Source organism: Penicillium solitum (assembly GCF_028829755.1).
Source record: "Penicillium solitum strain IBT 25940 chromosome Unknown utg000001l_segment0_segment0, whole genome shotgun sequence".
In the NCBI taxonomy this organism is placed as follows: domain Eukaryota; kingdom Fungi; phylum Ascomycota; class Eurotiomycetes; order Eurotiales; family Aspergillaceae; genus Penicillium; species Penicillium solitum.
Genome location: NW_027072121.1, coordinates 3,662,453 through 3,676,569, shown reverse-complemented (window position 1 = coordinate 3,676,569; position 14,117 = coordinate 3,662,453). Strand labels below are relative to the sequence as shown.

At 50.2% G+C, this 14,117-nt stretch overlaps 6 protein-coding genes across 6 annotated transcripts; 2 read left to right on the top strand and 4 right to left on the bottom strand.

Annotated features, from left to right (window-relative positions):
• Positions 1-488: 488 nt before the first annotated feature.
• Positions 489-2,119, bottom strand: N7455_001419 (sugar porter family MFS transporter; the record flags this gene model as incomplete). The annotated part of the gene is made up of 2 exons (XM_040950915.2): positions 489-1,987; positions 2,050-2,119. 2 exons carry the CDS (start codon positions 2,117-2,119, stop codon positions 489-491), a joined length of 1,569 nt encoding a protein of 522 aa, XP_040818466.1.
• Positions 2,120-3,127: 1,008 nt separating this feature from the next.
• Positions 3,128-3,713, bottom strand: N7455_001418 (uncharacterized protein; the record flags this gene model as incomplete). Its single annotated transcript, XM_065603988.1, has 2 exons — positions 3,128-3,573; positions 3,638-3,713. The coding sequence occupies 2 exons, from the start codon at positions 3,711-3,713 to the stop codon at positions 3,128-3,130; spliced, it is 522 nt and encodes a 173-aa protein (XP_065462479.1).
• Positions 3,714-4,462: 749 nt separating this feature from the next.
• Positions 4,463-6,173, bottom strand: N7455_001417 (putative DnaJ domain protein (Mas5); the record flags this gene model as incomplete). The annotated part of the gene is made up of 5 exons (XM_065603987.1): positions 4,463-5,018; positions 5,074-5,723; positions 5,784-5,842; positions 5,905-5,931; positions 6,164-6,173. The coding sequence occupies 5 exons, from the start codon at positions 6,171-6,173 to the stop codon at positions 4,463-4,465; spliced, it is 1,302 nt and encodes a 433-aa protein (XP_065462478.1).
• A 53-nt stretch (positions 6,174-6,226) lies between these two features.
• Positions 6,227-8,357, top strand: N7455_001416 (glutamate--tRNA ligase MSE1; the record flags this gene model as incomplete). Its single annotated transcript, XM_040951160.2, has 7 exons — positions 6,227-6,472; positions 6,520-6,592; positions 6,652-6,689; positions 6,751-7,167; positions 7,230-7,487; positions 7,546-7,712; positions 7,784-8,357. 7 exons carry the CDS (start codon positions 6,227-6,229, stop codon positions 8,355-8,357), a joined length of 1,773 nt encoding a protein of 590 aa, XP_040817836.2.
• Positions 8,358-9,559: 1,202 nt separating this feature from the next.
• N7455_001415 (putative microtubule associated protein (Ase1)) lies at positions 9,560-12,331 on the bottom strand. The gene is made up of 4 exons (XM_040951832.2): positions 11,957-12,331; positions 11,847-11,899; positions 11,579-11,793; positions 9,560-11,524 (listed from the first exon to the last, which is right to left on the bottom strand). Exons 1-4 carry the CDS (start codon positions 12,071-12,073, stop codon positions 9,576-9,578), a joined length of 2,334 nt encoding a protein of 777 aa, XP_040818440.1. The 5' UTR covers positions 12,074-12,331; the 3' UTR covers positions 9,560-9,575.
• Positions 12,332-12,624: 293 nt separating this feature from the next.
• Positions 12,625-13,685, top strand: N7455_001414 (Mov34/MPN/PAD-1 family protein; the record flags this gene model as incomplete). Its single annotated transcript, XM_040951853.1, has 2 exons — positions 12,625-12,649; positions 12,709-13,685. 2 exons carry the CDS (start codon positions 12,625-12,627, stop codon positions 13,683-13,685), a joined length of 1,002 nt encoding a protein of 333 aa, XP_040818528.1.
• Positions 13,686-14,117: the final 432 nt, after the last annotated feature.

Sequence of the window (14,117 nt, the reverse complement as noted above, 5' to 3'; positions counted from 1 at the left end):
CAGGTTTCTCCCGGTAAAACAGCAAATAATGTATTGTAAGTGGCGAAGGAGCGATAGTGTCTCTTACATGTCGACCATGAGGGGCGTTGTCTCATAGCACGTATTCCGTCGGGTAGAAGCTGTTGGGAAAATGCCACTTGGAATCAATAATGACTTTCCTAGCGTTTCCGGCGGGACTTCATTGCAGATCCCACTTTCCGATTGCCGACTTCCGTCGGCTATGCTCAGTGCTTATGTGTAATACGGGGAAGCTATTCTGGAAAGGGTTGGAAGTCATACGCCGCTCAACTACTCGGTCTTGCATGTTGACCTGGTTGTTATTTAGTCTATCAAAAGGCGAAAAAAGAGAAGATGTAACAAGATTTGGTTACTAAATTTGTTATATAACTTCGATCAAAATGACTAGCTAGACTTATATACAGCATTTAAATCCGACTGGACATAAGATGAGCATCCAAAGTATACCATCAACATATTCCAAAATCATTTTATCTCGTCGCACGATCCTCAATTTCACCACCCTGTACTTCTTTGTGATCCGAAGTAACAGCGCCATCATATGAAAGCTTCCGTTCGTTTGCGGTTTCAATATCACGCAATCTGCCAAAGGCATGGAACTTCTCGAAGAGGACATCCATCTCCTCGAGAGAGCGACCCTTGGTTTCCCTAACGACGAGGAAAACCCAAAAGGCCATGACAAAGCAGAAGCAACCAAACATGATGAAGGTTCGCCATCCAAGGTTACCGATGGCTGCGGGAGTCACATAAGTCACCACAAAGTTGAAGAGCCATTGGGTTGCCGATCCGCAGGCAACACCGTACCCACGAAGGCGGGTTGGGAAGATTTCAGAAATGTAAACCCATGGAATCGGTCCCCATGATGCGGAGTATCCAATGACGTAGAAGTAAATCATGACGATCATAGCGAGAGATGCAGACGAAACACCACCGTTACCGCTGGGGTCCGGAGGGTAGGACACCAGAACACCACCCAGAATGAACATCATCGTGGACATCCAAATCGCGCCAGCAATAAGAGACCACCGTCGACCAACCTTGTCGATACCAATGATGAGGAAGATTCCGGTGCTCACTACCTTGACAATACCATAGATACCCGTTGTGAACAGACTGGTGCTGCCTCCAGCCACTCCAACGGTCTGGAATAGCTGAGGGGCATAGTATCCGATACTGTTAGTGCCCGTCCACTGCTGCCAGAACATGATCAGGAAACAGTTGAGGAAGCGAATACGGTTTCCGGGCAGGAATGGTTCCCGCCAGGTAATTCCCTGGGTTGCTTCGACTTCGTGTTCAACGGCCACTTTGATTTCGGCCATCTCAGTCTGGACGGCAGGACTGGTAGTTGGCTCGGAGCGCATATATGCAAGGGCTTCGAGGGCTTCCTCGAGGCGATTTTCCTTGGCCAACCAACGAGGAGATTCAGTCAAAAAGAACAAGCCGATCATCATAAGACCACCGGGCACCAGCTGGAATCCAATAGGGATGCGCCACTGCTTAGTTGTGGGGGCGATGGTTTCCGAGACACCATAACAAAGCCAGTATGCAACGGTGACACCAATGACGAGGAATTCCTGGAAGAGACCAGCAATACGACCGCGAATCGCCGGTGGGCAGTTCTCAGACACAAAGACTGGAGTGATGGCTGACATGCCTCCGACTCCGAAACCTGCAATCACACGTCCACCGTACATATATGATAGCGATCCGGTAGCGGCGGTTTGGACGGCCGAGCCGATAAGGAAGAACGACAAGAATCCCATGATAGAATAGCGACGGCCAAACTTCTCATTGACGAAGGAGGCGCAGATAGCACCGAAGAAACATCCAGCAGTGAGGAGTGAAACGACGTTCGATGAGACTTGAGCATTTTTAGAATCTGAGAAACCAGTACTTCCTTCCTGAAGTCCAAAGTCGGCCTTGAAACTTGGAAGTTCCAGCACACTTCCCATCACACCCGTATCATATCCTTTTCGGGAAATATATTAGCATGCTGTATTTGATAGCCAACGGAAGAGAGATTTGTTTTACCGAATAGGAATGAACCGGTATATGCCACCGTGGCGAGCATGTAGACGCGGCTATTCTTGAAGATGCCCATTTCGCAGTTCAGGCTCCCAGAGTATGAAGTGAGGAAGAAAGATATTGGGGCAAGACGGATCAGAAGGATCAGATATATAAAGCCCTAGAAATCCTGGGGCACGGACACCCCGCGGCCTCCACATCCTAAGCTCGAGTAACCTTGAAATTGTGCTCATAAATTTCTAATGGCTGGGGGAAGCGTACCCCGGATCCATCGTACCATGGGGTTCAAATGCCGACACGTGGAGTACCGTGGAGTACCGTGGAGAAATCAGGTCGTCTGTTTGGTCCATCCAACCCACCTAGCCCTGGAGGTGTATCCACACCTACATGTTGGAAAGTCAGAATCAATTAGAACACTGTATATCCCATAAATAAGGTCACACATTTCCCACTAAGCAATATCAGGAAAGTACGGCGGGGCCCGGGGGCGTAGCTCGGCAAACCTAGGGGGGCCTGGACTATTTGGGATAGCCGAGGGGAATTGGTTTGGGATCTTATGCTCTTGGATTCTTTCCTTTCCTCTGTCTTTCCTCCAACAACTCACTCTCTTGAACACAAACACTTTATTGCTCTATGCATTCTTCATTTTGGTGGCTAACCTAGGTAGTGACTGCTTAGGTGAACTTCCAAGGTTGAGAGTGGCAATTCTTGGCATTATCTGCCAAGCCTTCCGGGGTCGGCTTCCCATAAAACGACGTTCAATTGCCGATACTATCCCACACGGGCACCGACACGGGTATATGCATCCAGGGATATACCCAGGTGTACTTGAATGTGAACAAAACAAATCATTGACTCGAATACCTCGTGAGCCTCGGATTACCGGCATTACACCGTTCATTATCTCCCGCATTTAGCGTTGATTTCCCCACAGCCGCCTATTTTCCCCACGTAACTACTGTTGAGGGCTTCTACAATATGTAGGCCAAGAAGTGGGGAGGGAGAGAGTTGATTGCTATGGAAGAATCTACCAGCTACCTATACCCATTGAGGGGTTGATGCCTGAGACATCATCTGTGTGGCCTCAGGCCACCACAACAACTACTAACCAGTATGAACTTCGATGGCTATTCCGGGGCTCCACGCGCTGCGCAACACGATACTTAACACCGTCACGCAGAACAATGCCCTCATTCAACTGATGAATCTCGCCGAGATCTCTTGTCACGGCTTTTGGCTCACTTCGAACCAGGCAATTCTCATCACGCTTATTCAAATCTACCCGTAACCGATCACCGCCACGAAGAAACGCAAGGTTCCCAACATCTACTCCTTCGGGGCTTGCATTCGGGATAGAAAGTGAGCTAGATGTGCCGGACTGGTGACTGTTACCGATGTAGGGAAGCAAGGTAATTTTCTGCCGTGGTAGCTGCCCTGGAGAGTGCATATTATTGCCCACCTCTGCGGCTCCCAGGTAGCCAAGGGGATCTGCGCTGCGCACAATTAGGGTTTTTCTATCGTCGATTAGTGCTACGGAGTCGTTGAGATAGCCGTATTAATCTTTCGTTTCGTTAAAAACTACAATGGCAGATACCTTCGAAGACGTTAAGGTTGTCTGGGCTCTCACGGAATCTGTGCCGGAAGGCTGGTGATATCACGCATATCTTCATGATCGCCAAGTTGAAGAGGGTGTCTTTCAGATGTATGAATTTGGCATGTATACGCCCGGATGGTCTATCGGTCTCGGGTGTACTTGCTACGGTTTTTCTGTTCAAAGTTCATTCATCTAGGCGTAGTTTTCCCGCGTCTAGTAACTCTGCTACGGTGGTAAGGAGTCTACTGGCGCAAGAAATCTTCTCCTAGGGACTCGCCAGCGGACTGCATGTTCAGGAGTAGAGTGATGTGGGATCCAATCTGGTCTCAGTTGTCGAGAATAGGTAGCTGGTGCACGAACAACCTTTGCAGGATGGTTTCCTGTTGCACGTCGGGCTTTTGGTTGGGGGTTTCATTGAAGAAACTATATACTATAGAGACTAGGTTGACAAGCCTACAAGGGAGGAATTCCAAGTTAAAGGAAGGGAAGCCGACATCGAAGCCGAAAGGTGCCAGGGCCGGCTACAGAGCCCCGCATTTCGGCACCGGATTTAGCCTGGGGATAAGTTGAATCTCTCTATTCACCCTCTCTCTATTCACCCGAAGGACATTAGTGCAAAGAAAACAGACGAGTAGAGAGGAATATATATGATGTCCACCCCCACGCTATCCACACTAATCCACCCCAGAATAAGTGAAACCTGTTCCGTATGCCCTACATTGATGTACACCAATCTATAACGTGTTTTTGGAGTCAGGGGGGTTGTTCTATTCACAAATCCCCTATTAATACAAAGCTCCAGACGCCGTCTATGCAAGAAGAATTCTACTGAGCTGCGCACTGCGCCGGTTCATCATCATCTTCCTCGTCTTCCCATGCCGATGCGTCCTGGCCATCCTGCGCACCGAACTCTTCCATCTGGCCCTTGGGATCGTATTCAACTTCGTCCACGGTATCGGCCTGGATCGGAGGGCTAGGTTTAGGCAGAATTTCCTTGAGCTTCTCCAGCATCTCCGGGGTGGGCTTCCACTTGTTATCGGGGAACTTGACGTCAACAACCAAGTACAGGTCGCCACGGGCATCGGTACGCTTCATCGGCATTCCCTCTCCGGGAACCTTGAGGACTTGTCCGGGTGAGAGGATGGCGCCGGCAGTGAGGGGGTGGTTAAGCTCAATGCCACGGCCATCGAGGTGCTTGATCACGACGCGAGAGAATCCGGTCAAAGATTCAGCAAGAGTGATATCAATAGTTGCGCGGAGATCCGAGCCGGCCCGTTGAAACACGGGGTGCTCTTCCTCGATGATTTTGAAAACAATGTCGCCGGGCTCTTGATCGGGCACTTGGTCAGCCTCGCCTTCCAACACAATCCGGTCTCCTTCTCTAGAACACAGTGAGTATATGATTCCGTCAGATAATAGAAAAAGGGCAACCTTACCTCGCGCCTCGAGGAATGTAGATCTCCAGGATCTTCTTCGCCTCGGTCGTTCTCGTGCCCTTGCACTTCTTGCACTTATCCTTCGGGGCGAAGTATGAGCCTTCTCCGTTACATGTGGTACAGATAACCGTCTGCTGAGTCACGAACTGGCCCATGCGCTGCAAGACCTCCTTGTGGCCATGACCACCGCAAGTCGAGCACTTTTTGGCAGTGGCTTTTTCCTTGCCACCCTTGCCCTTGCAATGTCCGCAAATGATGTTCTTAACACTGGAAAACCTAACGGTCTTCCCCTTGTACAGATCCTCCAGGCTGACTTCGTAATCTTGCTCTTCGCTAGGGCTTTTGCGCGGTTTGTTGGGGCGACCACCGGGCATTCCTCCCATTCCTCCCATGCCAGGCATCCCGCCCATACCCCCCATACCACCCATGCCACCACCGAACATCTGTGCCAGCAAGTCATCCAGGTCAGGTTGCCCTGCCATGCCGGGCTCACCCGAGCCGTTGAAGGCAGACATGCCGTGTGTGTCGTAGAGGTGTCGCTTGTCATCATCATAGAGAATATCGTAGGCTTCCTGCACAGCCTTGAACCTGATTGAGGCTTCCTCGCGCTCGGCTTCGGGGACTTTGTCGGGGTGGTTGGTCAAGGCCGCCTATTAGAGAGCCGACTGTCAGTGTCGCTAGAATACGGAGACGATCGGGGTTCGTCTTGCCTTGCGGTATGCCTTGCGGATGTCATCTTTAGTTGAGCTCTGATGAATCTCTAGGACCTCTGTATAAATGCATAACTGATCAATATGGTATGTCTCTATAGTTGATCTGCGCAAAACATACCGTAGAGGTCAACTCCAGCCGTAGCCACTGAGAAACATTGTTAGTAGAGTCAACAGAGAAACACGACTTTCCAACGTACTTTTCAGTGATTAATTTGTATAAAATTCGATAGGACTTTTCTTCTGTAGAAAGAAGCCGTCAACTTGAGCCCAACGGTAAAACAAGAAAGGTTGATGAACGAGAAGTGAGAGCGGGAACTGTTTGATCCCAAGAAGTTGAGAAATTTTGTTTCGGGAGCTCCGCGCCGCAGCTCCGCAACTCCGCAACATCTCAAAGAGATCGGCCATACCTTTCTTTCCTTAGACACTTGGACTGTTTCACAATGAGAAGTCCTCAAGGGCTATTTGCCAGATCTTGGACCATCCAATGCAGAGCCTTTTCCTCTTCTCCAGCTGCTCGAGCACATAATACGAAGAACAAACTGCCAAATGGCCCTGCGCGCACCCGTTTTGCGCCCTCGCCCACTGGATACCTCCATCTAGGCTCCCTACGGACAGCACTCTTCAACTATTTGCTAGCAAAACGTACCGGTGGTCAATTCCTGTTGCGCATTGAAGACACCGACCAGGTTCGTGGATTGCGCTCCATTACATGGACTACGACTGATTATGGTAGAAACGGACGATTCCTGGGGCAGAACAGCGACTTTACGATGATCTACAATGGGCAGGATTAAATTGGGATGAAGGTCGGTTTGAAATACATATAAGAATTGAGGGAAACCGCTGACTCTCGCTTTGTTGACAGGTCCCGTCGTTGGTGGTCCCTATGGACCTTATAGACAAGTGAGAGACATCATTCCTTTGTCGCAAAGCAAATAATCCCTAACTCCTTGTTGCCGCGCAGTCCGAACGAACAGCTTTATATCAGTCGCACGCCAATGACCTTATCGCCAATGGCCATGCATACCGATGCTTCTGCTCCGCAGAACGATTGGATTCGATCGCCCGTCACCGCAGCCAGGCAGGACTGGCGCCTGGCTATGACCGGAAATGCGGCGATGTATCTGCCGAGGAATCCGAAGACCGAGCATCCAAGGGAAAGGCACACATTATTCGATTAAAAGTGGAGGAATACCCCATGTTTACTGATCTGGTTTATGGAAAATCTGGTCAGAATCGACCGAACAACTCAAAGCTGGATTTCATCGACCGCGTATACAACGACCCAGTTCTGATCAAATCGGATGGACACCCCACATACCACTTGGCAAATGTCGTAGATGATCATTGCATGAAGATCACTCATGTTATCCGAGGAACAGTGAGTTTGATTCTTATTTTTATGGCTATCAAATCACAATATACGGAACTAACATCTACCAGGAATGGATGGCATCTACACCTATGCACATGGCGCTATATAATGCCTTCAAGTGGACGCCACCAAGCTTTGCTCATGTTCCTTTACTCGTTGACCAGAGTGGACAAAAGCTTAGCAAGCGCAATGCGGATATTGACCTCTCGTCTTTCAAGGATCAGCAAGGAATCTTCCCATCCACCTTGGTGAACTTTGCTTCGCTCCTAGGCTGGTCGCATTCTGAGAAGTCTGATGTGTTGAGTCTGAAGGAACTGGAACAGATTGTATGTTTTTCTCGGTCTCGCAAAAACACCATAATTCGACTACTAACAGTCTTACTAGTTCAATTTGAAAATTACTCGAGGTAACACTGTCGTCTCCTTTGAAAAACTCCAGTTCCTCCAAAAGGCACATGTCCAACGCTTGGTCAAGAGTGGCGGTCCTGAATTCGACGAGATAGTGAAGAAAGTGAGCTCGGTAGTGGAAGAAAGCCACTCTCTCGACAAACTGTAAGTCAGCCATCAGCCGTGAAAAAACTCATGCATGGATTACGTGGTACCTAATAACTGACACCTAGCAGCACCACAATCCTCAAAGGTCGCACTCTCTCCGAATACATCGCGCCCCTTATCCGGGCAGATGTCAACAATTACACAAACGCCGAGGAGTTCGCCCAGCGCAACTCCATCTTCTTTACTCCAAAACTCAACAGAGCCCCTTACAAGCCGGCCTCACCCCAGTCCTCCCCAGAAGTCCCAATTCAAGCCCTGCACACCGCAGCAGCCGCTCTAACCCTCGTCCCACCTGCGGCCTGGAGTATCGACACGCACCGCGACAACATTAACAGCTACGATGGCTCAGAAAGCGTAGTCATATCCGCGTCTGAGTCAGAGACACCCGCTGGTTCCAATAACGCAACCAAAATATTCAAGAAGGAGCTGTATCACTACCTCCGCTGGGCGCTGTCGGCTTCTGCGCCTGGCCCTGGAATCTCCGAGACTATGGTAGTTCTCGGGAGAGATGAGACACTTCGCCGAGTGCAGGACGCCAAGGCGTTGACACAGTCCTTGGTTCCTTCTGCTGGTCAGAGAGTTCCTAAGGGAACTTTGCCTGAGGATCAGAGTTGGATGGGGTCTCTTGCAACCGGCCGGTAATGTAAAATGAGAAGATCGGATGACTGTACTATAGCTGTATTTGATATAACCCAATCCCAATATGTATTTTAACTCCATGATGAGCGGCTACCTTGTTCTACGATTCGTCTCTACCATGACGTTACTGATTGACTGATATAGAGGAAACAAAAAGTACTCCTGTGTATTGCGGTTTAAAAGCTAAAGTCTCTGTTTACAACTTCATGAGACCCGATAAAGCAGAGCTCCTATTTACTTCCCGTTGACTGCTCTAAATGATGCAAGCTTGATAACACGCCTTTGTTCGCCAGCAATTCCAAGGGATGTCCCTCTTCTATGATCCGACCACTATCCAGCACAACAATGAAATTGAGCCTCCAAACAGGCCCGGGGCTTATTTGATGGTAGCCTGGTAATGACATCTGGAACACCGTTAACGCAACTCCGTACGGAGTCCGTTGTGAGCAGAGATGTTATATATCTTGCCTTGTTGTTCAGGCAATCCAAGTCATACATTGGTCCAGTGGACGGCTAGTTCTACAGTAGTCAATTTATCTATCGACGCTATTCATAATATTGAAACAATTGAGAGGAAGCTTAGAGTATCAGAGAATAAAATTAACAACACTATATCGAAACACTGTACTTCGCTGACAAATACATAGAAAAACGGTGAAAACCAACAAAGTCCGACTCCCAAAACCGGGGATCGAAAAGGGAATAAACAAGCCATAAGCACCAAGCCAAGAAAAAACCATAAGTGACAGAGAAACGAAGAAAAATAACACCATGCCAAGAAGACTAGAAAAAGGAGAAGATTAAACGCAGTGGGAATTGAAACAGCGAGGGTGTCAGTCCAGAGGGGCGTGAATGACAGGAATCCTCGGAAGGTTGCAGCCTGACACAGTCAGGTGCAGGGTTGGGCTGCATAACATTGACAGATGAAAGAGAGCATGAGCAAGATTGACATGATAAACTCGTAATTTTGAACAGGAAGAGAAGTTGAAGTCGGCCCCTCAGGAATTAGCGTTTGTGGAGAGAGAAGAAAACTGCCCGTAAGGAATCTAAGGGAGCTCAGTCGTGAAAGGAAAGCCAAGGTTTATCATGAGCCGTGCAGAATCCAGTCGTGGGATCATCAAAGGTCAACGGTTGCGTAACCACCGTTGAACATCCGAGGCGCCGAGAAATGAGATGCAAAAGACGAGATGCATTATAGGGAGGAGAGACAATGCCAGGCACCTAGTAGGTTTCATAGTCATCGGCCCACTCGTTGTCACTGCCAGCAACGCGCAGGACCTGCCCGGGATGCGGACCATCTGGACTGACACTGCGGATACCCTTGGCCTTCTTGCCAGTGAGATCCGCTCCATCCTCGGGTGCAAATCGCTTTCCTCCGTGTGCAGCACGCAGTTTGGAATAGTAAATGTCACTAGGATCGGCTTCTGATCCCGAGCCGTCCTCGAAAGTCTCCCAGTTTTCAGATCCAGAGGTTGCAGTATTGACTGTAGAGGAATTGGAGACCTGGCGGGCAGCTGGGGGCGGGGCTGCATGCTGCAGGTACGGGTTGGGTCGAGGGAAGGCTTGGCTAGAGTTCAGAGACAGTGAGGACTGTGAGGAGTGAGATGAATGGGAGAATCCAGTAGATCTTTGCGAGTTGGAGAATCCTGACGCGCTCATGAAGGATCGCTGCCGGTCATCATAGACGTCTTCCGGGCTAACTGGCCGCACATAGGCACTAGACATAGCGCTGTTGCAGCGAGGCGGCTCCATAAGGTGACTGAAGCGGTCTTCCCTTGACTCGACCGTTAACGCACGCATCCGTGGGGGAGGTCCACGCGGGGGCGGCATCTTGCCATTAAGTGTGCTAGACGAGTAAGCACCGGGTTGCATACGACGCTCAGGGGAGTTGTTTCCATGCGGCATGTTTCCCAGAGGGACACGGGCGGGAAGCTTTGAAGGGGATGTTGCGCCGGCTCTTGAGGTGGCCCCAGATCTAGAGGCCCCGTAGCCAATGGTGTTGTGTTTAACTGGGCCGCTGCTAGTGGGGGTCTTAGTGGCTGAGCGGGGGGGAGGCGGGCCTCTCATGGAGCTTCCAGGGCGGGGAGGCGGGTGTTGTCTCATTGTGCTTGCTTTAGTAGACGAGGGTGGTGCAGACGGTGTTTTTGAGCGTGGTGGAAGCATCGACCTGACAGGTGTCAACGCATCAAGATATCGGTCTCCGTGCACCAGGAATGGTCGGCCGAATTCGTCTTCCCAGTGTTCCAACTCTTTCCGCAGGTCAGCTTCGAGTTTCGGCAATTCCTTGGCGATTCTCTTGCGTAGCTTCTCCTCTCTCAGAAGCTTTCCAGGGTCACGCTTCTCTCCCTTGTTCCCGCGGCCCATGAGGCGGGATGCATCTTGGCTTGATGTTGCAAGTGCCTCGCGATCTGTCAGAAGAGTGCGGTGTCTGTCAATCATTTCGAGGGTAGGAGCGCGCTGCTCCTTGAGAGCCTCCAGTCGTGTGATTTCGGCCTCATGAGCCTCGAGCAAAGCATCACTGCACACATCGGAGAATGCAGGTGTGAAATCGAGCATTTCCTCTTCGGAGAAGAAGAGGGTGTCCCAAAGTTCCTGCAATCGGCAGCGAGCATCCTCCACAAATAGGTGAAGGTTCTGTCTCTTAAGTTCGTTGAGGCGAGTCAATTCCTCCTCCAGGTCGTTTATTGTGCGCAAACCGCAGCCACGGTTTGCAGCGAGGAATGCTTTGCGATCAGCTTCCTCAACACCAAAGCGATCCCAAAGAGAGATCACAGTACTTCTGAGGTCGTTTATCTTGCGTTCGCGACCCTTCTTTTCTTCCACCAATTTATTGCGCTTGGCCATGAGGTTGGCGACATCGTCTTCATGCAGCCCCAGTTGCTCAGGGGATTCACGATAACACTTCACGATAGTGGAATCTGTTTGCGCCTGGGGTGTTCCGAGCTCAGCCCAGAGCTTAATCATTTCTTCGCAGGCGGATTGAACCTGGGCAATGCGGCGGTGGTACTCTTCGTAGACGTGGGTGAATTCGGCATCCAACGCCGTCACATACATAGGAGAAAGGTCGAAGCTTGGGGGGATTGAGGACCCTGGCGCAGTGGGAGGAAGCTCGAGCTTAACAAAGGATGGCTCGAGGTGTGAGGAGTAAGATTCAAGCGCGTCCACGAGTTCTATTGGATGTCAGTAAAAGGGCATCAGCGACACATCACACAGATAACACTCACTTTTAACCTGCTCATAGCGCTCACGATGCAACTTGCTCATCGAGTCGTTCTTCTCGCGCAAGAATGCAATACATTTGTTAAGTGGGTAAGTGACGCGAAGGTCGTCGCGGTTAAGCTCATATTGGCCATTGGCCCGTTCATCGCTCAGGGACGATTCCATTTGCTGAATAGCTGTAATGAGGCGTTCCGCTTCCTGCGTCATATCCTCTCTCTCCCTACAAATATGATCAGCAAGCCTCCAGTGGGTCTGTTTATAGATGCGACTCACTCATCAACAACTTTAAGATGATTGTTCAAGGTCTCTGACAGGGCGCTAAAGAGCTGTATCACTCTATTAGCCACGCGACAATGCCATTGTTACACTAAGGTCGAACTTACCTCCGCTTCGCGGGACTCGCGCTCGCGCGCAGGAACTCCAATCTCATCGTAAATCCCATGGAGCTGGGCGACGATGTTGTTGACCTGAGTGGTCAGGTAGCCAGTGTCTACCGCCATTGTAATGAAAGTCCCTTAATGAGGGTGACAAAAATCGAGATTGATAACAAAGAATGGGGTGTATCCAATCCAACGACACAGTGCCGAGCGAAGCTGCGACAGGGTGACCAATGTCGGGATCAAAACAAGAGATCCTGGCACACAGGGTTCTCAGCACACAAGGTGCGACGGAAATAAAGGAAAGTAAAGGTTTGCGAATGCACTCAAGGCAGCGACATAGGAGAGCGAACACACTCTTGTTTATGAGGGGGGAGTACTGGAATCGCAGATGATAGATAACATCAGGTTTCCAAGGTCGCAGGTGGGTGTTTGGGTGCGATCGTCGTCCTGGGCAACGGATGACTCAGCTAGCCCCACCGCCCAATACTGCCAATCAATGATCAACCCCACGGCCTACTCTACTTTGTACCTTAATGCATTGACTTCTGATACTATTTATTCTCCGGTCCTTGCAGAACTCCCATTATCACTGTGCCCTTACTTTAAGTGCTCTGATCCTTCCAATACATTGTTTACCCTTCGACTGTCTGCTCCATCCCCATCCATCCAAAATGCAGGCTGCCCAGCAGGCCTGGGGTGAGTACCTCCATACCCATATGACAACCAGCTTGTAATTAACCAATGTCCCCGCACAGAGCTCGAGAACGCGATAAGCGTCTTCGATCCCCAACGAGACGCCCTCTATGAATACGATGCCGACACAGAAAAAGCCCTCAACGACGAGCGACCATGGGCAACCGACCCATACTATTTCAAGCACGTCCGAATCTCCGCTACAGCACTATTGAAGATGGTGATGCACGCCCGCTCCGGTGGCTCACTAGAGATTATGGGTCTGATGCAAGGCTACATCCTACCGAACACCTTCGTGGTGACAGATGCGTTCCGGCTCCCAGTTGAAGGCACCGAGACCCGAGTGAATGCGCAGGACGAGGCAAACGAGTACATGGTATCATATCTGCAGTCGTGTCGAGACGCAGGGCGGATGGAAAATGCTGTCGGATGGTATCACAGTCACCCTGGTTATGGATGCTGGCTGTCTGGGATTGATGTGGCCACTCAGCAAACACAGCAAATGACCGGACCCTTTGTCGCCGTTGTCATCGACCCGGACCGTACCATCTCTGCGGGCCGCGTTGAGATCGGTGCTTTCCGCACATTCCCATCAAACTTTACCCCGCAGAAGGAGGCTCATGAAGATGACGAGTATCAGACTATCCCACTCGGGAAGGCGGAGGATTTCGGTGCACATGCCAATCAATACTACTCTCTTGATGTCAGTCACTTCAAGAGCACTCTTGATACGGAAATATTGTCCCTCCTATGGAATAAATACTGGGTCGCGACTCTCAGCCAGAGTCCGCTATTCACCTCTCGTGACTTTGGCAATAAGCAGATCATGGATCTCAGCCAAAAAGTGCGAAAAGCCGCGCGTGGAATGGAGGTCACTGGTCCTCGTTCCGGAGGCGTCAACACCAAAGACCAGCAACTCGATAAGGTTGTCCGTGGCGGACAGCGGATTGTTGCAGAGGAAGTGAAGGGTCTCCTGGCATCCGAAACTAAGATGAAGCTCTTCCACGGCATCGGAAATCAGACTCCTTCGACAGAGTGATCCAGCTCAGATGATGAACGGTCTTCAATCCCATACTCGTTGACATGACTGCCACGCTTTTTTTTTCTCTTTAGCTTGAACTGTTGTATTTGGCGCTCAGCGGGTTGATATTCTTCTATTCCTTTGCCTCGCCATATTCGCTGGCATTTCTCGGGTCTTACCGTGCGGAGCAGTCTTTCTTGAGCCATCATGGGCATAGAATATCTAAAATTGCAGTTCCTGCGAATGAACGAATTTACGACTTCATGTCTCGCCTACGTAGGCGTCCCAGGCCAGAGTAATAAACGACAAACACTGAACTCCCATGGGGCGATGTCCCAAAGTATATCCGCTAGTCTAAGCAGTCTAAGATAAATCCAGAGAATCAACCTCTATTGGCACGGAATAGGTAATGTTCCGGGCAGGAATCGAATAAGTAGTGAGACACTGTAT